The sequence below is a fragment of the Ursus americanus genome, chromosome 15 (assembly GCF_024610735.1).
Source record: "Ursus americanus isolate L20-20 chromosome 15, mUrsAme1.1.p, whole genome shotgun sequence".
Lineage (NCBI taxonomy): Eukaryota > Metazoa > Chordata > Mammalia > Carnivora > Ursidae > Ursus > Ursus americanus.
Window position 1 is genome coordinate 36,377,975 of NC_142141.1, and position 26,589 is coordinate 36,404,563.

Consider the following 26,589-nt stretch of genomic DNA (forward strand, 5'->3'; position numbering starts at 1 on the left):
GTACCTATCCTGACCCCCTAAGCCTTCCCTAACTCTTCCGTATTATGGGCATTATACAAGATAACATCTGATTATAAGTAATCTTACAGATAATTCTTTTTTATAATTACTTAATGGGTTTAAATTTCTTTTGTCTCATTCTCAGTGAGGTGGTAGGTGTTCCAAAATAGCAGGAGAAATGTTCCCAATGTAGACAGCTAGCTAGCTAGAGATACAGAAATATGGAAAGAAGTACAGAAGAATACATACCAGGTAATTCACAAGCATTATGGGGTAGAGATAGAATAATGCAAGCGAAGAAGTTATTAATAAAAAAATAAATTTTTTGAAAAGTATACCTTTCATGTATGTAAAACTATGATTGCACTTAAATAAAGAAATTAGAGCTCTACCTATTCACTTACGAGGTTGTCCATGCTACGCTTTCAGGTAAAAAAAGCAAACTGCAAATTCTCTCTCTATAAAAACAAAATCTCTTAATGCATACTTACACACATAAATAAAGGGGAAGGTGAAAAGGACATAAATCAACCTAAGCTTAACACAGGTTATCTGACAGTGACTGGAGACATTTAAGGATCTGTAGTGCACTGGATCTAAGCTACTACTGGTGACTTTATTTCCCATTGTTTCTCTCTTTTATACCTGTTCTCTTACACACTGGAGGCTTCATTTGCCCAGAAACTTATCTCCCAACATCACTAGTTCTGCCCAAGCCCCTCTCTGGTCCATACCAACCATTCTCTGGGATGGCTGATGGTATGGGCACTGATGAGCCACTGAGCTGGATAAATGTCTCTGCACATTTAGGCTTGAAGTTTTCCTGATAGGGGATTGGAGTATGTGGTCATTTTCCCAAAAGGCACAGCCCCAGAATCTGGGCAGGGAATGCAGGCAAAAGGAGAAGTAAGAGGCAGTCAGTTGGAGAGTAGGTCAAGCTGCTGCTGATAGTACGCTACTGCCAAATAAAACAACTTCAAGTATTATTCCTTCCCATCACCTGTATCTATGGAAGGCAAAAATAAAGAAATAAATATGATGGTCCCCATTTTCCTGCCAAAATCTTAGTTTATAAATAGTGATTGTAATACAAGTAAATACAGCATGTTCTTGTAGTTAAGGGCCTAGCATATTGTAGATTCTTAATAGATATTAAAGAACAGCTTTGAAAAAAATATGTCCAAAGGATGTGTTTTTATACAAACAAAAGAAGTCATTAGATATTCATGAGACCATACAATGCTAGAATATTTTAAAGTCAGAAATTAGACTTGAGAGCCATGAAAGTAGTTTTTAAAAATCTACTATGTTAATAGAGATTATATATTTATACATCATTAAGGATATACCAAAAATTACCTCAGTCTCCCCTATTCCTTCTCTATCTCTCTTTCATTGAGGTTTCATATAAATAGGTTTTTTTTTAATGTTGCTACTTTTAAATGTCTTCCCAGAAATAAACTGACAACCTTATTTTGTTACCTTTACAGAACAGATTCATTCACTCATTCACTCAACAAATCATTCTTGAAGATCTGCTGTATGATAGGCATTGTTCTTTGCTCTGGGAATACAGCAGGGAGCAAAACAGGCAATAATCCTTTCCCTGTGGAGCCAATATCCTACTGGAAGTAAATAGCCAATAAACAAGTATGTAAAATACATAGTAGAGTATGTCAGATGCTGATCAGCATGACGGAAGAAAATAAGGACAGAGAGCGCCACTGGTGGGGAGAAGGCTGCAATTTTATGTAGGGTGGAGTCAGGGAGACCTTACTGAGAAGAGAAAATGTGAGCAAAGGACTAAAGGGTGGCCGGGGGGAGGGGGGGAGAAGCCACGTGAACACGTAGGAGAAGCATGTTGCAGGCCGAGAAGGCTTCTGCATACATGGAACCCGAGTCAGGGTGCATGCTATTACCTCTCCAATGTCCCCTCCCACTGTTCTGCACCTCCCTCACCTTACTCTAACCAGACACTGGCTTTCTTGCCACTGCTCAGATATATGCTGGTGAATGAGGGCTGAGGGACCACGGAGGTAATGCAGACCTGTAGAAGCTCCTCTGAAAAGCTCTTCTCTCAAACTGACAGACAGGCCATCATCACATGACTGAAAGGGATATTGGGCAAACACTCCTCTTGAGCAGCACTTTCCAACAGAACTCTCTGCAACTATGGGAATGTTCTTTATCTGTGCTGTTCAATAAGTAGCACATAGACACATGTGGCTATTTGGTACTTGAAAAGTGCCATGTGACTAAGGAACTGAAATTTTAATTGTAAATTTTAATTAATTTAAATCGAAACAGTCAAAATGTGGCTAGTGGCTACCATCCTGGCCAACATAATTCTAGAGTAAAGGTAGGTCTTAAGAACACAGGAATTTATCACTAATAGACACCTTACTTCTAAAAAAGAAATATTTTTTAATTTTCTAAATTCTCTAATGAGAATTCTATGATTAAGTAGGGCAATTATGAAACTTTCACTTAACTGTCATAAAACACACACATGTATTAATCACTATATACCATGTAATTCTCCGGCTACTGCATGGAAAAACTACTGCTATTAGGCTTTTTTAATCTCAGCTTTAGTGTTTCCCTGCAGATAATTTATTATTGCTGAAGTAATAATTAAGAAATTTTTAAAAATTCTGTTCTTAAATCAAGCTGTACTTTCTGCTAGCAAGTTTTTTCTTCTCAATTTGATTTGTCTTTAGGTGACATATATTTACATGAAAATGTAAAAATATGAATAAATACAACAAAGAGGATGTGGTATAATAAACTATAACTTTATATACTATTAAATTCTAACAAAATAGAACCAAAGACTATAATTAGGCAAAATAGCTTAAAAAATTGGGGTTAATGGACATTTAAATAGCTTTGTTTTTTACAATAATAGAAATAGAAGATACTCATTATTCTAGTAGATATGCAGAGCCAATCTTTAAAAACTGTACCCAACTTTATAAGAATATACGGGTTCTAAGAGAAAGGCACACATATGTGCACTATACTACAAACACCACTTTTAAAGCTACACACAAAAACTTCATGACTTAGAATTTTTATGTTTAATCCAACAGCACCCAGAGACGATAAAAGCCAGTTACTAAAGAATTTATTGCTTGGTTAAAACTCAGTTTACAATTCAAAGGATTTTTAAAATCTCTGTGCTGTTATGAAGCTTTATGGAGTTTACAATGGAGATGAAAACAGAAATAAAAAGATCTGACAAACAGAAAATGCCAAAGATATTTCCAGCATTATCAACATGGATTCTTTTTTCCCTATCATTACTTTTTACCTTATTCCAAAACAAGTGATTTTAACCCATCTGCCTAAAAAGACAACTATGTTTCCTAGGGTCCCTTTCAAAATGTAAATGTCTGATAGACAATTTTATTTGAAAGAATATTATTTTTATAATTTTTAAAAAGAACTAGAATATAAACTCCACAGGGTGGGAAATTTTTATAATCTGCAGTATTCCCAGTGCCTACAATAGAGCCTGCCATCTAGTAGATGTACTTAATAAATTCTAACAAATTACTAAATTAATCATTTTATCAGAACCTTTTATTAAAATAAAGATAACCAAATAGTATTATAACATTAATGCAGATTTTCATTTTAACATTGGTAATATAGAATCATTCCACTTATCAAAAAATCTTATTGTACCATCTCTACATAGAATAAAACCCTTTCTAAAGCTTATTGGTAATTCTCGGAATTAGCCAAAAACTTCCATATTCACTATTTCGTAGAATTATTTACATAGAATTCTGTGATCCCTTCCAATTCAAAAATTTATTTATTCTAATAATGATCTAAAACTGTAAAAGAAAATCTGAAACCTATTCAAATGGAACGTCATGGAATGTTAAAACAAAATATTATTTAAATTACTACAAAAATAATTGCAAAACAACTGATGGACCATCCCAGACATTTCATGGTTTTCTTAAATCTTTCAAAGGGTATTTTCTAGTACTCTGCTTAGTCTTGTTTTACACTACTATCAAATCCTTCGCTTTCAAAATCAAGTACACTGAGACACCAAATAACAAAACTACACTATGCTTTTTAAATTTTATGCCAAAAGATCTACTTTATTTTAAAAACAAAATCTAATACACATTGGAAAATACTGAGCTGGAATGTTTGCTGAAATGCTGTTTACTGCAAATGTCCCAATGTTTTATCAACTAACACCGAAGTTTAAATTAGGGCTAAACTCAGGAAACTGACCTTCATAATATTTTAACATGATGTTTGTCTTTATAAGGTGGTTTTCTTCTAAGAAAAGCGGACTTCAATGTCCTAGACTTACAGTCAAATTTCGGTCCCAGATCTGTATGCTTCCATTCTGGCAGGCAGCTGCTATAAGGTTTCCATCTCTACTGTATGTGCACGTGGTGGGAATTACTTTTTTACCCTGCATCGTCCGTGGTTTAAACACACTTCTTTGCTTCCTTGGATTTTCAACTTCCCATGTCCTCACAGTCCTAAAAACAATAAAGAGATTTTCATTTACAAAAAAGAAAGGAGTTTAAAATTCAGAAGAGCTCATAAAAACCACTTCACCTCTTAAGCATATAAGTCTAATAATTATTTTAAAATAAAATGTGTACTGTAAAACATTCTCCACTTATAAATGAGGTTGCTCACTGCAATAAAGTGAACCATCTGAATCATGTTGTCTTCAAATAAAACAGCAAGTAGCAAATTCTACTTCAAATCTATCAGAGTTACAAGTTCTGACCCTCTACAACAGTGGCCTCCGAACAATTCTGATTATACACTCTGATGAGTAAAACTGCTGAATATACACCTCTCATATATACACATTAATTTCTAAATTACTTACATGTCTTAATGCACTGTTATATAATACACACCAGAAAACACACTGAAAAAATAAGTCACTAAAGAATGATGTCTCACTCTAGGACCCAGGCAAAGAAGCAGAAACAAAATTGTCTGCCCCTGAGTTTTCAACAAGTAACAAGAAGCAGCAGCCTGGGGTTGGAGGAGTACCCTTCTGCTCACAGTCCCAGGCAAAGGAGCACTGTCACTAAGGAAAGCCAGAACAAGATCCTTATGACCCAGAGAGAGAGAGGGGAAAAACAACAACAACAACAACAAAAACCCCAAAAAACCATGAAATACAGAAAACCAAAGATAAATTCAGCAAATTCTTGGCAGAAACTATCCAAACCGAAGCAAGAACAACATCTCCAAAGTTCTAAAAGAAAAAAAAAAATGTCAATCTAATATTTTATAGGCAGCAAAAAATATTTCAAAAATAAGGTAAACAAAGACTTTTTCAGATAAATGAAAGCTAATTCATTTCCTTCAGACATGTACTAAAAGAAATGTTAAAGGAAGTTCTTCAAGAAGAACAAATATGATACAAATGGAAATCTGAATCTACACAAAGAAATGCAGAATGCCACAAATGGTAAAAATGAAGATCCATTTAAAAGACATTTTTTTAAGTGTTTAAATCTCTTTAAAAGATAAATGGCTGAAGTAAAACAATGTATTGTAAGATTTATAGCATATGTTCAAGTAAAATGTATGTCAAGATTAGCACAAAGGGGAGGAAGACATAGAAGTACAGTTTTATACTATACTTGAAATGGTATAATATTATTTGAAGAGAGATTTTGATACATTAAAGATATATATTACAAACCCTAGAGCAATTGCTAACATTTTTATAATAAATATGTAATAATGGAGATAAAATGGAAATGAAATAAAAACAGGAAGGGATAATAAAGAAGAACCATGGGATAAACATAAAACAAACAGCAACATGGTAGGTTTAAATCCAATCTCATAAATAACTACATTAATTAGAAATGATCTAAAAACTCTAATTAAAAGGCAAGATTGTCAGACTGGATTACATAAAAGCAAGACCCAGCAGATTCTGTTTTTTAAAAAGACACAAAAATGGGGGCGCCTGGGTGGCTCAGTAGGTTAAGCATCCAACTCTTGGTTTTCACTCAGGTCATGATCTCAGGGCCCTGGGATCAAGCCCCATAATGGGCTCCATGCTCAGTGCAGAGCCTGCTTGTCCCTCTCCTTCCCCCTCCACCCCTCTCCCCAGCTCACATGCATGTACACTTTCTCTCTCTCTCCCTCTAAAATAAATTTAAAAAAATAAATAAAATATTTTTAAAAATATACACAAATGTTTAAATATAAAGACTTAGATAGGTTAACAGTAAAAAGATGGGGGAAAATGTGCCAGGTGAACATAATCAAAAGAAAGCTGGAGTAACCAATCATATTAATGTCCAACAAAGTGGACTTCAGGACAAGGAATAAAATTAGAGACAAAGAGTAAACTCTCATAATGCTAAAGAGTCAATTGATCAAGAAGACACAACAATCCTACATTCAAATGCCACTTAATAACAGAGCTTCATAATATGAAAGCAAACTTAATAGAAACAAAATTAAACATAGCAAATCCATATTTATATTTGTATACTTCAACACTCCTCTCTTAGTGACTGATAGAATAAGTAGACCCCTCCCTGGCCTTCCAAAAATCAGTAAGGATACAGAAGACATCAAAAACAATGCCAAACAAGTTGAGCTAATTGACATTTATATAACACTTCACCCAACAACAACTGAATGTGCATTCTTTTCAGGTGCACACTGAACATACTCTGGGCCATAAAACAAATATAAACACACCAAAAATGACCAAAATCATACAAAGTATGTACACTGTCAAAAAATAAAATTAAGCAATCAATAACAGAAACGTATCTGAAAATATCTTTTTCAAAACATCTAGAAATAAAGAAATACAATTCTAAATAATCCATCGGTTAAAGAAAAAAACATCACAAGGGATAGCAGAAAAAACTCTGAATCCAATAAATATGAAAATATGTAGCAAAATTTATGGTATTCAGGTAAAACAGAACACAGAAGGAAAATATAGCATTAACTGTATATATTAGGGGAAGAAAAAAAAAAGGCCTTGAATCAACGACCTAAGATTCAACCTTAAGAAACTAAAAAAAAGAGGCGACCTGGATGCTCAGTCAGTTAAGCATCTGACTCTTGACTATGGCTCAGGTCATGATCTCAGGGTCATGGGATCATGCCCTGCTCTGCATTGGGCATGGAGCCTGCTTTAGACTCTCTCTCTCCCTCTCCTTCTACCACTCCCCCAACTTGTGCACACACGCGTGCTCTCTCTCTCTCTCTCTCTCTCTTTAAATACATAAATATTTTTAAAAAGAAGCTAGAAAAAAGAGAGAAAATTAAACCTAAAGCAGGCAGAAGGAAGGAGATAATAAAAATGAGAGTACAAATGGATAAAACAGAAAACAGAAAAACAACAGAGAAACCAAAAGCTGGTTCCTTGAGAAGATCAATAAAATTAATAAACCTCTAACTGGATTGATGAAAAAAAGCAAAACAAGAGAGGATATCACCATAAAGTTTAACAAAATTAAAAGGATAATAAGGGAATTTCATGAATGAATTTATATAAATAAATTTGATAATTTAGGTGAAATGGATAAATTTCCTTAAAAGATATAACTACCAAAGTTCACTTAATAAGAAATAACTGAAATATTCATACATGATTAAAAGGCTGAATATATAGTTAAAAATCTTCCTATTAAGAAAACTCTAGATGGACACATAACCACCAAGGAAATTGAAGCAGTAATCAAAAATCTCCCAACACACAAGAGCCCATGGCCAGATGGCTTCCCCGGTGAATTCTACTAAACATTTAAAGAAGAATTAATACCTATTCTTCTGAAACTGTTCCAAAAAACATAAATGCAAGGAAAACTTCCAAACACATTTTATGAAGCCAGCATTACCTGAATCCCAAAACCAGAAAAAGACCCCATCAAAAAAAAATTATAGACCAATATTCCTGATGAACATGGATGTAAAAATTCTCACCAAAATACTAGCCAATAGGATCCAACAGTACATTAAAAGGATTATTCACCACGACCAAGTGGGATTTATTCCTGGGCTGCAAGGTTGGTTCAACATCTGCAAATTAATCAATGCGATACACTACATTAATAAAAGAAAGAACAAGAACCATATGATACTCTCGATAGATGCAGAAAAAGCATTTGACAAAGTACAGCATCCTTTCTTGATTAAAACTCTTCACAGTGTAGGGATAGAGGGTACATACCTCAATATCATAAAAGCCATCTATGAAAAACCCACAGTGAATATCATTCTCAATGTGGAAAAACTGAGAGCTTTTCCCCTAAGGTCAGGAACACAGCAGGAATGTCCACTACTATTCAACATAGTACTAGAAGTTCTAGCCTCAGCAATCAGACAACAAAAAGAAATAAAAGGCATCCGAATCAGCAAAGAAGAAATCAAACTCTCACTCTTTGCAGATGATATGATACTTTATGTGGAAAACCCAAAAGACTCTACCCCAAAACTGCTAGAACTCATACAGGAATTCAGTAAAGTGGCAGGATATAAAATCGATACACAGAAATCGGTTGCATTTCTATACACCAACAAGACAGAAGAAAGAGAAATTAAGGAGTCAATCCCATTTACAATTGCACCCAAAACCAGTTGTAATTACACGTATTAACATTTATTCCTTCTACAAAAAGAGCTACTTGAGAGCAAGGGTTGGCGCTCGCTCTCTCTCTCTCTCCCTCTCTGTATGCCTAGAGTCTGTACCATCTCTTAAACATAACAGGAACAGAACACCCACTGGGTCTTCAACAAATGTTCTTCAAAGAATAAAAGAAACTCACTGCCTATCTAAGCATTTTAGAAATCAACTTATTGAGGTATAACCAACATACAATAAATACAATTGATTTTTAAATGTATAGATTTCAAATAGCCAGCATTTTCTGTCAAGTATTTATAATTTATTCCAAATGAAGGTTTTGGAATTTTTTTTAAATAACTTCTGCCTATTTCCCCCTAAGCGTTGTTTGAGAACTTACTCAATTGCTTAACATCACCAAACCCTAGTTTCCAGAGCTGTCAAACCCATGCCTGATATAAGATTGCACCGACGGCATTTTAGGAACTACTGACTAGCAATGTTCAAGTAAGAACATTCAAGTAAGAGTCTAGAAACAGTACACACAGAAACAATGGAAAGGCACCTTGGAATTCCAGGATTTAAAGCAACTTAGTGGGGAGCCAGGAGACTTAATTTCAGAGTTACAAGATACTGTGACAGATAGATGCCATCAACAGTGTGACAGATACTGCCAGCAGCACACTCCAACATCCATTCTCCTTTCTTCTCAGTTAAAGTCTATACTTCCCAGCTTCCCTTGCAGCTAGATGTAATGAAATGTGGAAATAAAGCTTTGACCAATGCAGTATAAATGAAGGGTAGCACAGGACTTGGGGAAAGTCTCAAAAAGAAGGTTGCAGACCCTTCTTCAGCCCTTCTTGTTTATTCCACCCTCTACCAGAAATCTGGATGTGATGCTGGGCTCAAGTAGCATCTTATCAGACCAACAAAATAGAAGATACCCTAATCCTCGATGACACTAGAGCTATAAAGCAGCTCTGGAGTACCTATATCTAGACTTCTCTTACTGAGAGATAGATAGATGACTGACTGACTGACTGATTGATAGGAAGGAAGGAAGGAAGGAAGGAAGGAAGGAAGGAAGGAAGGAAGGAAGGAAGAGAGGGAGAGGGGCAGGGAGGGAGGGAGGGAAGAAAGAAAAAGTTTATTGGGTTTTAACATACCATGAAATTCATTTGTTTAAATGTACAGTTCTGTGAGTTTTGAGAAATGCATAGTTATATCACTCCAAAAAGTTTTCTTTATGTTGCCTCTTTGTAGACCACCCCTTCCCTTCCCAGCTTTTACCCTTGGTTAAACCATTGACCTATTTCTGTATCCCTAGAGTTTTGTATCCCTAGAGTTATGACTTTTTCACTATTATATAATGAGAATAATACTGCACGTAGCTTCTGAGTCTGTCTTCTTTAACTTACCATAATGTATCTGAGTTTTATATGTATCTCATTAGTCCACACCTTTTTGCTAATGAGTAACATTCCACATATGGATATAATACATTTTGTTTACCCATTTACCAAATAAAGGTTATTGGGTTGTTTCCAGTTTGAAGTGATTATGAATAAACCCACTATAAATATTCATGTATAGTTTTTTATTGTTTCTTTGTTTTTGTAAAAATAAGTTTTCATATCTCTTGGCTAAATGCCTAGAAAGGAAATTACTGATCATATGGGAAGTATATGTTTAACTGTATAAGAAACTGCTGAACTTTTCCAAAGTAGCTATTTCGTTTTGCATTCCCACAAGCAGTACATGAGAGTTCTAACTACCCTCCACAAAAATATGATCAGTTGGGTTTTTTTTTTTAAGTCATTCTAACAGGTAGGTTTTGGTATTTTTATTTTAATTTACGTTTCCTATATGATTAATAATGTTGGGGATCTTTCCATGTATTATTTGCCATCCATTTCTCTTCTTTGGTGATGTGTCTCTTCAAATTTTTTGCCCATTTCAAATTTTTGTTTATTTCCTTATTATTGTATTTTGAGAGTTCTTTAAATATTCTGTATACAAGTTCTTTATCAGATGTGTTTAGCAAATATTTTCCAAGTCTGTAGCTTGCCTTTTTCTTTTTTAAATAGTCTTTCAAAGAGCAGATGCTTTAGATTTTGATAAAGTCCTTATCAAATTGTATAATACCATATTGAAAAAAACTTTACCTACCCAAGGTCACAGAAATTCTATGATTTCTTCTAGAAATTTTATTTTTTTAAAAGATTTTATTTATTTATTTATTTATTTATTTATTTATTTATTTATTTGAGAGAGAGAGCACAAGCAAGGGGAGCAGCAGGCAGAGGGAGAGGGAGAAGCAGGCTAAGCAGAGAGCCCAACGTGGGGCTCAATCCCAGGATTCTGGGATCATGACCTGAGTGGAAACCAAGAGTTGGATGCTTAACTGACTGAGCCAACCAGGCACCCCTTCTTCTAGAAATTTTATACTTTAAAGTTTTACAACTAGGTCTATGATCTATTTAAATTAGTTTTTATATCTGGTACAAAGCTGAGGTTCATAGATAGATAGATTGATAGATAGATAGAGACAGATATCCCAATTGTTCCAGCACTGTTTATATCTGAGAACTATAAAACCTTACACCCTACTGAATGTATTCAGCACAGCTTACTTGTCTCTTCTCTCCATTCACTATGTTTCCCATAGTTGAGAAATACCTCATGTGTCTTTTCTTTCTACCCTTGGCTCAACAGCAGTGGAGATAAATTATGATGATTTCTCTTTTTTTAATAACTGAACATCTCCAAAAGTCAGATACTACTTTAAAATTTGATATAAAAGACCCCACACAAGTATAAAATATCATTATCATTATCTGGCTCCTTTAAAGTTCTTCATCACTAAAAACTAGGATAATAATACCAACAATAAGGGGATTAAATGTGATTAGGGATGTAAACGTGTCTGGGACAGTACTTGGAACACAGTAGGCACTCAATAAATACTAGTTCCTTTCTGCTCTTTCTCTTAGACTATAAATAAAATATTAAAGCTAATAAAACCAACAACTACGTTCCATTTGCTTCACTGGTATATTAACAGGTTGAGCTAGTTATCAAAATAACAGAAAGGGAAAAAAGCAGCTAACCTAGCACATAGATGTGTGAAACATAATTTACATAGCATCTGATAGTGACTAATTACACTATGGTTTTATGGCTCTGATTCTCTGAATCTATGCCTAAAAAAAAAAAAATGGATGCTAAAGTGCTAGGCCATTAGGTATCTGTCTAAACATTTTATGCTGAAGAACACATATTTTGAAACTTGGAGTGAGATCTGGTCTTGTAAAATTAAAACTGTGTTTCATAAAAAAAAGATTTAAAAATAGAAGAAGGATCTGCCTGGGCCTTTCTAGACACACAATGAAAACACCCAGAAGACAAGAAAAAGACACAGGTGGGGTCATTACATTGCCCCAAGCACAAATGCTTTCTGTCTTAAAATTTTGAATTCTTTCCAGATACAAGTTCTAAACTTTCTGGCATCGGCTACATAAATGCATCACAGCATTTGGCAGAAGTCAAGGGAAGCATTAATTTTGCATGGAAATCACTTAAGAGATCTTGGTTTAATTTTTCTCGAAAGACTACACAGGCAACTTGAGTGATGTAAAAGTCTGAAACTTGCCGGCTCTCTTGGCAAAGTCAACAAGAATGACCTTCTTTTCAAAAATGCCCAAATATGAAAGTATCAAAATTCCAGAAATGGGAAAAATGTTCTAGCTTCTACATAAACCCACAATAATCTTTACAAACACACATAATTCACATACACACACAGCAACTGCAATAAGAATACAACTGCATTCAGAAGAAATATATTTGGTGCTAATGCTTTATACTTACCATTATTAAAGTTAGGCCTTATGAAATCTAGAGTTAGACTAAGGGATAAATGCTACAATAAATAACCACTTACACCCTTACATTTATGGCCAATTGATTTTCGACAAAGATGCCAAAACAATTCAGGGAAAAGGAATTGTTTTGAAAAAGTCTTTTCAAAAAATGCTGCTGAGGCAACTAGATATCCATATGCAAAAAGGTGAATGTGGACCTTTACTTCACATCATACAAAAATTAGCTCAAAATAGATCACAGACATAAATTTAAAACTCTTAAAACATGACATTAGATTACAAAATGATTTCTTGGATACTACAACAAAAGCACAAATAATAAAAGGAAAAAAAAAGATAAGTTGGATAGCATTAAAAATGTATGTGCTTCAAAAGATACTATGAAGAAAGTTTAAAGACAAGTCATAGATTTGGAAAAAGTATTTATAAATCATATACCTGACAAGGGAGTACGATCTAGAATATTTAAAGAACTTTTACAATTCAATAAAGAGATAAGTAATACATATTTTATTTAGACAAAGATATAAATACATATTTCACTAAAGAATATATACAAATGCCCAATAAGCACATGAAAAGATGCTTGACATTAAGGAAATACAAATCAAAATCACAATGAGATACCACTTTATACCCACCAGAGAGCTATAATCAAAAAGACAGATAATAATAAGTGTTGGTGAGGAAGGAAAGAAACTGGAAGACTCATATTATTACTGGTAGCAATGTAAAATGGTAGAGCTTTTCAGGAAACAATTTGGGAGTTTTGTAAAATATTAAACACAGATTTACCACATGACTCAGCAATTCCACTCCTAAGTATCCACACAAGAGAACTGAAAACATACCCCCATGCAACAACTTTAACATGAATGTTCATAGAAGCAATATCCATAACAGCCAAACCTGGAAAGCTAATGTCCATAATTGATGAATGGATAAATAAAATATGAAAAACAATCGAAAACTATTTAGCGATAAAAAATACCGAAGTATTGACACATGCTACATATGACATTCCTGAGGCTGCATTAACAAATTACAAATTGGGCGACTTAAAACAACAAAAATTTATTCTTTCACAGTTTTGAAGGTCAGTAGTTTACTCCTTCTGGAAGCTCTAGAGAAGAATTCTTCCTTGCCTCTTCCAGCTTCTCAGGCCTATCAACATTGGTCCTCTTCACTGCCTTATAACCACACCACTCCAATTTCTCCCTCTATCTTTACATGACCTTCCCCTCTGTGTGTCTTCTACTTTTCTGTCTCATAAGGATACTTGTCATTAGATTTAAGGCCCACCTGGATAATCCAAGATGATCTCATCTCAAGATCTTTAACAATTACATCTTTGAAAATCCCTTTTCCAAGCAAGGTAACATTCACAGGTTCTAGTAATTTGACATAGAAACATCTTTTTTTGGGGGGAGGCTACCATTCAACCCACTACATACTATAATATGGATGAACCTAAAAACACGTTATGCTAAATGAAAGAAGCTAGATACAACAGGTCATACATTACATGAACCCATTATCTGAAAGCAGATTAGTGGTTGCCTAAGGCTGGGGGTAGGAAAAGGGAATGACTGAACATGACTCCTTTTTAGGGTAATGAAGATGTTATAAATTAGATTGTTGTTATGGTAGCACAATTCTGTAAATACATTAAAAATCATTTAATTTCCCCACCCTCTTCTAGTTTCAGCTAGAATCAGTATAGCTAAAAGTCTCATTAAATTCCTAAAATGATCCTCAGTAAATAAACATGCCTCAAGACTACTCTAGGAAAACTCAGATGAGAAAGCTGATCAAATAGAATTATAAGAGATTCTCAATTTAAAATATATATCAATATTTCTTATTAGATAAAATTTACTCCCTAATCTTATAAACCAAATTACTTAATGGAGGAGAAAAACTCACAAAGCACCACCCAGAGAAAAGAAAAAGGAGCTCAAGTGGAAAGACCTGGAAAAGATTCCACAGAGGTATGTATGTTGGGAAGAGTTGAGATTCTGCAAGTGAAATTTGGGTGGATGGGCAGGGGATCCTAATAACTGGTATAGAAAATGCAAAGATAATGTGGCTTGCAGAAGCACAGCTATTCAAGGAACAACAAATAGTTTGCTTTAACAAAAGGATGAGGTGCCCAGTGGGCCTAAGTGGAAGATGAGACTGTCACAGGTACTGGCAATCACAAGATTATAAAGGGTATCCTAGAAGACATACTGGGATTAGGGGCTTTATGGTCTAGGAGACTCTGAAGCCACTAAACAGAGGAGTGACTTAAGTTATTTAACCAGATTCGTGTTTTAGAAAACCACTCGTGTGGCAGTGGACAAGACTGCTTAGAGGGGACAGGTCTGTACCGGGTAGCCCAGGTGAGAGATGATCAGCACCTGGGCTAAGGCAAGGGGTGTGAAAGGTATAAAGGAAACCTCTGAAGAAGGCCAGGGGGTGTGCCACTCATTCAGTGAGGCAGAGTTGTGGAAGGTGTAGTATAAAACAGAAAATAATAATATTAAAGGAGGTAAGAGCAAGTTAAAGTCGAAATACTTGTGTGACAGCCAGGTGGAGAACCTTGTACAGGGTGTGTGAAAGGAACACAATTAGGCATCATTAGAACATAGACAGAGATACAATTGTGGGAGAAGGCAGACTCCCATGGAACAGATCCTGAAGGAACAGGAAGCAAAAAGGAAAAGAAGTGAAATAGGAGACAAGAAAGTATGAGAGGCAGAAGAGGGTAGTGTTAGAAAAGCTGAAGGAGAAAGTTCAAAAGGAAGGTGTGATCAAGAGTGTCAATTCCAAAGAGATACTGAGTAAAACAAGTAATGAAAAGCCTTCAGCAGAATTAATAGGTAAAGGTCATAGATGAGGTCTGCAAGAGCAATTTCAGTAGAATGATGGGGGTAGTCAGAAAGCTATGGAAACTAGGAGTGGGAACGATAAGGGAAAGACAGCTTGTGAAGACTGCTCCTGCATAAAATGCTATTTAAATACAGTAGGAATCAATAAAACCTAGCCAGGATAAAAAGAAATAGAACTGAGAAAGAGAGGCTGAGGAGACAATACAACATTTGATTTGGCTCCTAAATGAGAACAGGTAGGATTTGAGAGAGGGAATTTATGGCAGAAGAAATACCATGAGCAAAGGCCTTAAAAGGAACGGCGCACCGTCTGATTATAGTTACAGTGTGTGTATGAGGGCAAGGTAGGGAAGGGGAAGAAGGGTTGCACACATGTCTATAGATGAGGATGGAAAGACTAGGACTGCAAGCCCAGTTAGGGAGTACACCAATATGCTGGAAACTTTGGGAAACAATGGAGTCAACACCAATAAGGAGTTTAGGATCATGAAAGATAGGCCTGAACTCCCCTCCTGGGCAAATGTGGCGCCCCAAAGTTGGCCTGGACTGGTGCTCTAATAACAGGGTTTGATCCGTGGCTGCAAAGTATAGAGCCAAGAAGGAATGAAGACACTGTCGCTGACAAATGTCCCAAACAACACAGAATGACAGTATTATTAACATAAATGAAGAATTGAAGAAGACACAAAAAAATGAAATTAAATTAGTAAAGATCCAGTGCTTCTAATAATACATACTTCTGACCAATTGGAAATGAACATGAAGAGGTCACTGATGGATACCAATTCTCTTAGAGAGGGCACAGAGAATACAGGAATTCTATAACTTTCTAACTGCATTCCTATGTACTTGATTCGGAAGCAGAAAATTCACAGTGAACCCACCTGGGGCATAAAGCAAGTCAGTCAGTGCTGATCCAGTAATTAATCACTCTTACAAGTATCACAAAAAGAAATCACGTGTAGATTTGGCCTTAAAATGTGAAGAAAAATAAAGTGTGGCTATAATTACAGATGACTATTTTATTTATGTTAAGAAATAATTACTACCTCCTGTCTGACGATAGCAAGACAAAACACAGTGGGTGGAGGTGGAGAATGGAGAAAGAGGGAGGAAGAGGAGAGACAGAGAGATGTGGTAGTCAGCACAGGATAAAGTAGATATGACAAATCCTACAGAAATCTGCCTCCACCCACCCTTTACCCAAGTACTGCCAGGTCGCAAGAGTATTTCTGGACCAACTTCTCACTGGACATTAGCAGGTGGAGGCAGGCTTTCCAACAAGCCACTGAAATATGGAGCCATTCTTCTTCATGATTACAGCCATTATTCTTTATTTTTTAAAATACCTCTGAAATATAATACAAAGTTTTCACTCAACCAACCAAGTTTTAAAGCAGCAGACTACACATCTGCAAAACAGATTCTAAAGATAAAATTTTGTGTGCCAAAGACTGATTCAGTGCAAATTTGAAAATGAGATAAATATTCTTCTTTTGAAAGAGATTGGATGTTTTTTTTCCTGACTGAAAAGTTAAACAATGCTTAATCAAGTTGTAGAGTTAAGTACTGAAGTCAATGTTACTTTAGAAGTTTACACTAAAAATAGTGAACCTTTAAAATATCTCTAACAAATAATCTGTAACAGAACTCTTGTACTTGGAGGATTATTTCCAGAAATTATGAATGCAAAAAAGTGTTTGATAATTTAGAACACTGAACTAATAATCTGAATAAAAGCTAAGATTTGGACTAATAACCATGATAGCTCACATTAACATGTTTCAAATGAAGTAAGCACTGTTGTAAGCACTTTATCATTTAATCCTCACAATTCTATTGTGAAGAAGTTATTATTATTATCTGTATTTTACAGAGCAAAACTAAAGCACAAAAAGATTAATAATAATTTATGTCAATATTCAGATAAGCAGAATATTCAACTACAGCCTACTCAAGTTTCATAGTCTTGTCTACACGAACCCTTGAAAACAGGTAAGGTCACAACAATTTTGGATTGATACTGATGGTGCAAGAAATACTTTTGCTTAACAAAGAATACTGTAAAATTTCCATATCTATAAAACTAATGCAAAATAAAGTTGAATGTTATCTGTATTTTGCATCCTTTATGAATAAGCAATGATTTGAAAGTCTCATTATTGTAAAGTACGTTGCAGAAATAGAGCACTATTTAACAAAATAAATTCCAACTTTTCTCTTCCCATGAAGATAATCAATGAGAAAACATTTTCAAAGGATAGAAGGGTAAAGGATTCCATTTATTTTAATTGCTTCTGTGCCCCAACCCTCACTTTCCCATCCACCCCCACCAAGGCCTATGACACATTTGTTTGTAAGCCAGGCATTTTCCACCTCAATAAGCGCTGTCAGACAGTCTTAAAAAATATCTTTAGTGGGATAAAATTTTCTGTGTGTAGAGGAGGAGGAATAGCATGTAGAAGAATCAGCAGCAGCTGATACACCGGAATTCAAATGGGGAAATAGACAAAGTGAATCCAGGAAAAATTTTAAAACTCACCACATAGTTTAAAACCTTGCACGGAGGCTATGAACTACTAGGATCAACACAGCAGGGGAAACCACCCATGTAGCATTTTGCCTTCAGAAACAAGTCATTTGAGAAAACGGTCAAGAAGCACTACAGACAACTCTACAAACCCTGCAAACTCTCCAAATGCTCTCCGGCCTTTATGGCTACGTAAAGAGACAAAGAGAAGTTCCCTGTCTACACCATTACCATTAAATATAATGATATTCTTAAAAGCCAAATACGTTTTCCATTTATATTATACCAGTCCACTATGCTAAAGGCTTTTTATCTCATTTTAAACTCAACATTGAAGTGGATACCTTTATCATTCTCATTCCATGCATAAAGTGTGAAAAGTTATATAATCTGGCCAGGATCACACAGTCACTGAAAGAGTTAGGATTCTAATCCAGGTCAACCTGATTATAGAGGTAGCAAAGGATAACTGTGGGTAGACCTCTGGTTGAATAATTATTGTATAAAATTGGACCAGACACTACTAAATAAACAGAGTATTCCAGGGTTACATGGCTAGATGTCTGATATAGCAACTTTGAAAAATACAATTTACAATATGCTAGTTTAGTTTCCCAAAACACGCATTACATGTCTCCCTAACATATTAAAAGGTTAGGGGTGCCTGGGTGGCTCAGTCACTGACTGATTTCGGCTCAGGTCATGATCTCAGGGTTGTGAGATTGAGCCGTGTTGGGCTCTGCACTGGGCACAAAGCCTGCTTAAGCTTCTCTCTTTCCCTCTACCCCCTCCCTCCCCCACTTAAATGCACATGTTCTTTCTCTTTCTCTCTCTCAAAAAAAAAAAAAAGTAAAAGGTTTGATCTCATTGTTTCACTTTCACCTATCCCTACAGTTAATTAATGGTCAGCACAAAACTTAAATTTACTCTACGTGAAATGAGGACCAGAATACAACTGCAAAAATGACCCATCCTATAACTGAAAAGACCATCAAAGGTTAAATATCTTAGTAAAGCAGACACCACTTTAGAACATTTAAATAAACAAAACTTTTATATACTTGCCCCACCCCCAGGAGTTGTCTAAAGTACTGTCAGATCCAGGATTTGGAATCTAATGAAATATCCCCTCTCGTGGGGCGCCTGGGTGGCTCAGTTAGTCAAGCGTCTGCCTTCAGCTCAGGTAACAATCCTAGGGCCCTGGGATAGAGCCCTACATCCGGATCCCTGCTCTATGGGGAGTCTGCTTCTCCTCCTGACCCTCCCCCTATTCATGCACACATGGTCTCTCTCTCTCTCTCTCTCTCTCAAATAAAATAAATAAAATCTTTGAAAAAAGGGGGAAAAAAGAAATACTTCCTCTAGTGAAATATTAATTTATTGCCTTGGACTCTGTTGCCCAACTGTAGATATACCGATACTTCTTTGAGAGTTTTTTTTTTCTTTTTTGAGGGGAGGGGGAAGGGGAGGGTATTGAGTTGCCTAAAATAGTATTTATTTGTACTTTTTGCAGAAAATGTCTGTAGTTGCCCCGTAGATCATCAAAGAGATACAACAAAGGTTATTAAGAATGCAGTTCTAGGTAATCTAAAATTTACACTGGCCCAAGTAAGACCTTCAGAGAACTGACTGTATATTTAGACTGCATTTCTTTGATCCTCTCTTAGAATGTCTTCTCCTGAATTACCTTTCTTGGTGCTTGACTTATATTGTCAGGTGCGACAAAAAACAGTAACAGGAATACAATACAGAAGAATGATTAAGAGTGAGGACAATGAAGTCAGATTTGCCTTTTTTTAAATCCTCTCTCCTCACTTACTATGTGTTCTTGTACAAGTCACTTAACCTGTCAGAGCTTCAGCTTCCCAATCTGAAAATAATACTTCATAGAGTTATTTTAAAGAATTGAATGACAAAATATACATAAAAAGCACTTAGTGCAGTACCTTGTACATGGTATATGACCAATTATTATAAATTTACTACAGTATTTATTGTAAGGATATTCTCTCTCTCTCTCTCTCTCTCTCTCTATATATATATATATACACACACATATATATCAACCACTGTCCTTTATATGAGGATCTCTGGGAAACAATTCTCTTTTATACACTCCTGAAAGGAAAAGCTCTATGTTTTCATCTTGGGTATCCTGGGACACTTAACTGAGCAGGTACACATCTTTGCTCTGGCCACTAGCAAGTTTAAAACTGAATCTACAACCTAACTTTGTCTACTGAGGAGCAAAACCTTCTACTAATAATCTTTTGTGGACTAAATTTATCCCTTCACCCCTACTTTCCCATGGCCTGGATGCTGCATTTTTTTTATAATGTTGTGTTACTATTACTATTTTGAGCTTCTTCAAATTCTTTTTTGGAATGAGACAAGATGCATAAAAATAAACAAATTAACAAACCAGCAGAAAAAATAAATCGTGCTGTTTTTGAACTGGTGATAACTTCGGTTAAAAAAAAAAAGGTCACTTTTCCTAATTCATGGGTATACCGGTTACCAAGTCAGGAGAAAAATTTAATTTTTTGGACTTCCCAAAGTAGAATCTGCCCTATACTAGTTTAGACTCTCAAAGGAAAGCTGAACCAAGAGCCATCAGTCAAAAAGCAAAACAAATCCCTTCAATGATGAAGAGAGCTTAACACGAAAAGTGATGAAGTAATGGGGGAGTGCAGCAATACGCTATTCCTTTGAGGTGAATGCTTATATGTTCTGAAAGTTAAATAACTTCTAGAATTCAATGAGGGATATTTCAAAAAGGTACAAATTCACAGAAATGGGATAAATTGCATCAATTCCTGGGAAAAACAAAAATAAGTTTCCTGGTTTTAGCTTTACCAAATCCACAGCAATGGCAGGTAAAATTCAGGCTGACTTAAAGGTCTCTTTATTTTCTGACCCAGATGAATGGAAATGTGCCATAGCTGTCGTGTGGTAAGCAGATGAGACACCAAAGGGGCTGAGTGTTGGCCAAAGACAAAGGAGGAAAAAATTCAAAATGTAAGCCAAAGAAGCTTTCCATAACTGCTTGGCAATACAGCGTCTAAATAAACTATCTTAATTTGATGCACATGTGGTGAGTGGAAAATTAAAAACAGGGCAGTAAAAAACAAAAAAATTTAGTGAATTTGTTAAATAGATAAAATTATAAAGCAGTTTCACTATTACACATGTTGATATCCAGATTATTTGAATTCCTACAGATACTTTAATTCCATACCATTGAGAAGTTCTATATTGTCTTGGGCAAACAACAGATAAGATACTAATTTTAAATGTTTTTACAATAAAGAAAACTATGACCTCTAAAGAATCTATAAGAGAATAAAATCCAGTAATTTTTAAGTACATTATTGGACAATGTTAAGACAGCAAAATTTAAATGGTGTGTTAAGGAAATACAGAAGAGAAGAAACTAGGAAGACAAAGTAGAGATGATGTTCTAAAGAAAACTTAACATGTTTGAGGGACTTCTTGTTTGTAAAACCTGCTGTCTATCATAAAAATTCCATTGTGGGTCCCAGTCTATTGAAAGCTGTAAGAAAGAAAATGATACCATGTTGGATTATGCACAGTAATGAAACAGAAAAGAATTAATACACTAAAATTCAAATTTCCTTCAGACTATAATCAACTCTCTGACTACTCTAAATGCTTAATTTTTCCAAAATTGTTGTCAGAGTTAGATTTTTGTCTGTTTTCTTTTCTTTGCTCTTCCAGAAGTGAATATATTTACAAATTTCCTTCTTTTCTTCTCTCTTTTCCTTCCAATCAGTCAAAAAGATAGGCCAAGTAATGTGCTAAGTGCTAGAAATATGGCACTGAATGAAACAAACATCTACTTCCTTGTGAAGCTGTTAGCTTAGTTACATACACTCATTCATTTGTTTGTTCCTTCATTTCAGTATCTCTTTGTGGTGTGCCTTCAAGGGACACAGAATTAGGAGAAACAGACCAGGAAGTAAAGAAACAATATAATAGCAACATCAGGGTTAAGACTCTACAAGAAAAGTAAAATTTCAAATATGCTATTTAAATGAAAATACAATATGTGGAAGAGACATGGATCACATTCAGGTCAGGGCCCACCTGTGGGAACATCTCCTCATTTCTCCAGGCTTAATTTATCACTTTTCTATGTTTCTATAGGGCTGAGTCTGTTACACTTCTCGTATAAAACATGTCATATCACATATTCCTCTCCAACATTAGGCTGTGACCTCTGTGAGGACAAAGTCCAGTTCTATACAGCTTTGTGTTCCTAGCACTAAGAGCTGTAATGTGCAAATGAGTTCAAATAGATTTACTGAATTATGGCCTTTAATTACACAAAATGTTATATCTAAATCATTAAATTTATTTTTTTAAGATTTTATTTATTTATTTATTTATTTATTTATTTATTTATTTATTGATGAGAGACAGAGAGAGAGGCAGAGGCAGTAGGAGAAGTACGCTCCCTGCAGAGCAGGGAGCCTGATGCAAGACTCAATCCCAAGACTCTGGGAAAATGATCTGAGCCGAAGGCAACGCTTAAACAACCGAGCCACCCAGGTACCCCTAAATCATTAAATTTTAAAAACACGCACAGGATGGGGAAGATGGCAGCAGAGCAGGAGTAGGACTCTAAGCTTGCCTCGTCCCATGAATACAACTAGACAACTATAAAATCATCCTAAATACACCAGAAATTGACCTGTAGACTGGCAGAACAAACACCACAAATAAAGGGAGAGAAGAAGCCATACCGAAGAAGGTAGGAAGGGCAGAGAAGGGGTTTGAGAGAGAACCAGATGGTGGACATTCAGTGGGGAAGGAGTCACAGGCACGGAGAAGGGCAAGAAACAAACTAGGACAAAGCAGAGCACATGGTGAACATGAATCCCCATAGCAACTGGCTTGGAAAACAAGAGGGCCCAAATTTCATGAGTTCTTGCAACCAACGGGGCTTAAAGCCTGGAGTTTTAAAGGGTAGTGTGCTTGGAGAAAGACAATTATCATATGATTTCTCTCATCTATGGAACATAAGAACTAGGAAGATTGGTAGGGGAAGAAAGGGATAAAGAAAGGGGGATAATCAGAAGGAGGAATGAAGCATGAGAGACTATGGACTCTGAGAAACAAACTGAGGGCTTCAAGGGGGAGGGCGGTGGGGGAATGGGATAGGCTGGTGATGGGTAGTAAGGAGGGCACGTATTGCATGGTGCACTGGGTGTTATATGCAACTAATGAATCATCGAACTTTACATCAAAAACCAGGCATGTACTGTATGGTGACTAACATAATAAAAAAATAAATAAATAAATAAATAAATAAAGGTTAGTGTGCTTGGCTCTGGGAGAGCTCAGAGGGTACTGGGGCTGCTCTTGAAGAAAAGGCAGGCAAAAGGCCTAGGAGGATACAGTGTGGAAACGGTGATCTGAAGAGTACCTGGGCCACACAGTGAGGAGGTTATCTGCTTTCTCGGAGCATGTCCCAGAGAGGCAGCATGCACAAAGATGCCTCTGCGAAAAAAGGAACTGGCCACTTCCCTCCCCTGCTCCTCAACATAAGCACAGGGCCACCTGCAGGAACCAGCAAGTCTGACACTTGCTATCTAACTTGTTCACATCAAGCCCCGCCCCCATACTCCTGTGGAACCACCCCTCCCAGTAACGCTTGCCTCAGTCCCAGTGTGGTGGGCTTCCTCCTCCCCCAGAAGATAAGTCCAAACCCCTGCCTACACCACATCTCCCCACGGAGAGTTTTCTGGAGCTTTGGTTCTTATGGAGGTGGCAACAGGATTCATTTCATAAACAGACCAGAGCACACCTTATAAAAACACACCACATTCAGGCTGGGGACCAAATACTGCCCACAACAGTCAAAAACAGCCTCTAGAGACAACTGGCCTGGGTAAAGCAGCCAGGACAAAACAGCAGACCACACACAGCACACAGTGGGGACACTCTCAGAAGTACCAGGCCCTGGGGAATAGTGGACACCACAAAGCAGGGCACTACAGGACTTTCATAAGGGCATAACCCACAAGAAGAGGAGATATAGAAGACTTTCCTAACACACAGAAACAGGCACAAAGGCTTAAACAAAATGAGAAGGCAGAGAAATTTATCCCAAATAAAAAAACAGCACGAGGCCATGGAAAGAGATCTAAGTGAAACAGATATAAGTAACATGCCTGATAGAGAATTTAAAGTAATGATCATAAGGATACTCACTGGACTTGAGAAAAGAGTGAAAGACATGAAAGAGACCTTTACCACAGAGATAAGGAATAACATAGCAGAGATAAAAGATATAATAAATGAAGCAAGAAACAACCTTGATGGAAAGAACAACAGGATAGAAGAAGGAGAGGAATGGATTATTGACCTAAAAGACAGAGTAAGGGAAAGTAATCAGCCTGAACAAAAGAGAGAAAAAAGAATTATGAAAAACGAGAATACACTTAGAAAATTCAGTGACTCCATCAAATGTAATGACATTCATATTATAAGAGTCCCAAAAGAAGGAGGCAGAAGATTTATTTGAAGAAATAATAGCAGAAAACTTCCCTAATCTGTGGAAGGAAACAGATATCCAGATTGAGGAGGCAAGGAGAACTCCCATCAAAATCAACAAAAGCAGATCCACACCAAGACATATTGAAATTAAATTGGCAAAATATAGTGAAAAAGGAAAAAAAAGTTTAAAGCAAGAAAGAAGAAAAAAAAAAAAAAGACAGTAACTTACAAAGGAAAACCCATAAGGCTAGCAAGAAATTTTTCACCAGAAACTCTCTTTTTTTTTTTTTTAACAATTTTTATTTTGTTATATTAGTCATCATACAGTACATTCCCAGTTTCTGGTGCAATGTTCCATGATTCATTATTTGCATATAACACCCAGTGCACCATGCAATAAGTGCCCTCTTTAATACCCATCACCAGCCTATCCCAATCCCCCATCCCCTTCCCCTCTGAAGCCCTCAGTTTGTTTCCCAGAGTCCATAGTCTCTCATGGTTCATTCCCCTTCTGTTTACCCCTCCTTCACTCTTCCCTTCCTTCTCCTACTGATCTTCCTATTTCTTATGTTCCATAAATGAGTGAAACCATATGATAATTGTCTTTCTCTCAGCAGAAACTCTTCAAGTTGGTAGGGAGCGGTATGATATATTCAAAGTGCTGCATGGGGAAAATCTGCAGCCAAAATACTCTATCCAGCAAGGCTATCAGAATAGGAGAAAGAAAGAGTTTTCCAAACAAATAAAAACCAAATGGGGAGAAGAGGAGTAAAGAATGGGTTCAAACTTAAATGACCATAAACTTAATACAGTCTACTATTTGCAGATGTTACACGCAAACCTAATGGTTAACCATAAATCAAAAACTATTAATAAACATGCAAAGAATAAAGAGAAAGAAATCAAAATATATTACTAAAGAATTAAATCAGGAAGCCATGAAAGAGGGAAAGATAAGAAAGGATCTAAGAAACTCATCAGAAACAACCACAAAACAAATAATAAAATGGCACTAAATATATATCTATCAATAATGACTTTGAATATAAATGGACTTAAACACTCCAATCTAAAGACATAGGGTGACAACATAGATAAAAAAACAAAACAAAACAAAACAAAACAAAAACCCACAACCCATCCATACGCTGCCTATAAGGCACTCATTTTAGACCTAAAGACACAAGCAGATAGAAAGTGAGGGGATGGAGAAACATCTATCATGCAATTGATTCCAAAAGAAAGCTGAAGCAATACTTATATCAGACAAAACATATTTCAAAATAAAAATGGTAACGAGAGACAAAGAAGGACACTCTATAATAATAAAGATGACAATCCAACAAGAAGATATAATAATTGTAAATACTTATGCATGCAACATAGGAGTGCCCAAATACATGAAACAGTTAATAACAAACATAAAGGAACTAATTGATAGCAATATAGTAATAGTTAGGGACTTTAACACCCCACTTACATAAATGGACAGGACATCTAAACTGAAAATCAACAAGGAAACAATGGCTTTGAATGACACACTGGAACAGATGGATTTAACAGATATATTTAGAACATTCCATCCTAAAACAGAATACACATTCTTTTCAAGTGCACATGGAACATTCCTCAGAATAGATCACATATTAGTCCACAAAACAAGCCTCAACAAATTCAGGAAGATCAAAGTTATACCATGTACCTTTTCTGACCATAACACCACGAAACTAGAAGTCAACCACAAGAAAAAATCTGGAAAGACCACGACACATGGAGGTTAAATAACATGTTACTAAACAATGAATGGGTCAGCCAGTAAATAAAAGAAGAAATTAAAAATTACATGAAGACACAACAGTCAAAAGCCTCTGGGACGCAGCAAAAACAGTTCTAAGAGGGAAGTTTAAAGCAATACAGGCCTATCTCAAGAAGCACGAAAAATATCAAACAAACAACCTAATCTTACACCTAAAAGAGCTAAAAAAAAGAACAACAACAAAAAACCTAAAACCAGCAGGAGGAAGGAAATAATAAAGATTAGAGCAGAAATAAACGACATAGAAACTAAAAAACCAATAGAACAAATAAATGAAACCAGGAGCTGGTTCTCTGAAAAAATCATTAAAACTGATAAACTTCTAGCCAGACTTATCAAGAAAAAAAGAAAAAGGA

General features: G+C 35.8%; 1 protein-coding gene across 2 annotated transcripts in view; it reads right to left on the bottom strand.

The window, feature by feature from the left end:
- WDR70 (WD repeat domain 70) overlaps positions 1–26,589 on the bottom strand; it is a 290,352-nt gene that overhangs the window by 101,829 nt on the left and 161,934 nt on the right. For both annotated transcript variants that reach the window (XM_045787291.2, XM_087867918.1), the window contains one exon: positions 4,343–4,517. In XM_045787291.2, coding sequence (XP_045643247.1) covers positions 4,343–4,517 — 175 coding nt within the window. The remainder of the gene's footprint in view (positions 1–4,342; positions 4,518–26,589) is intronic.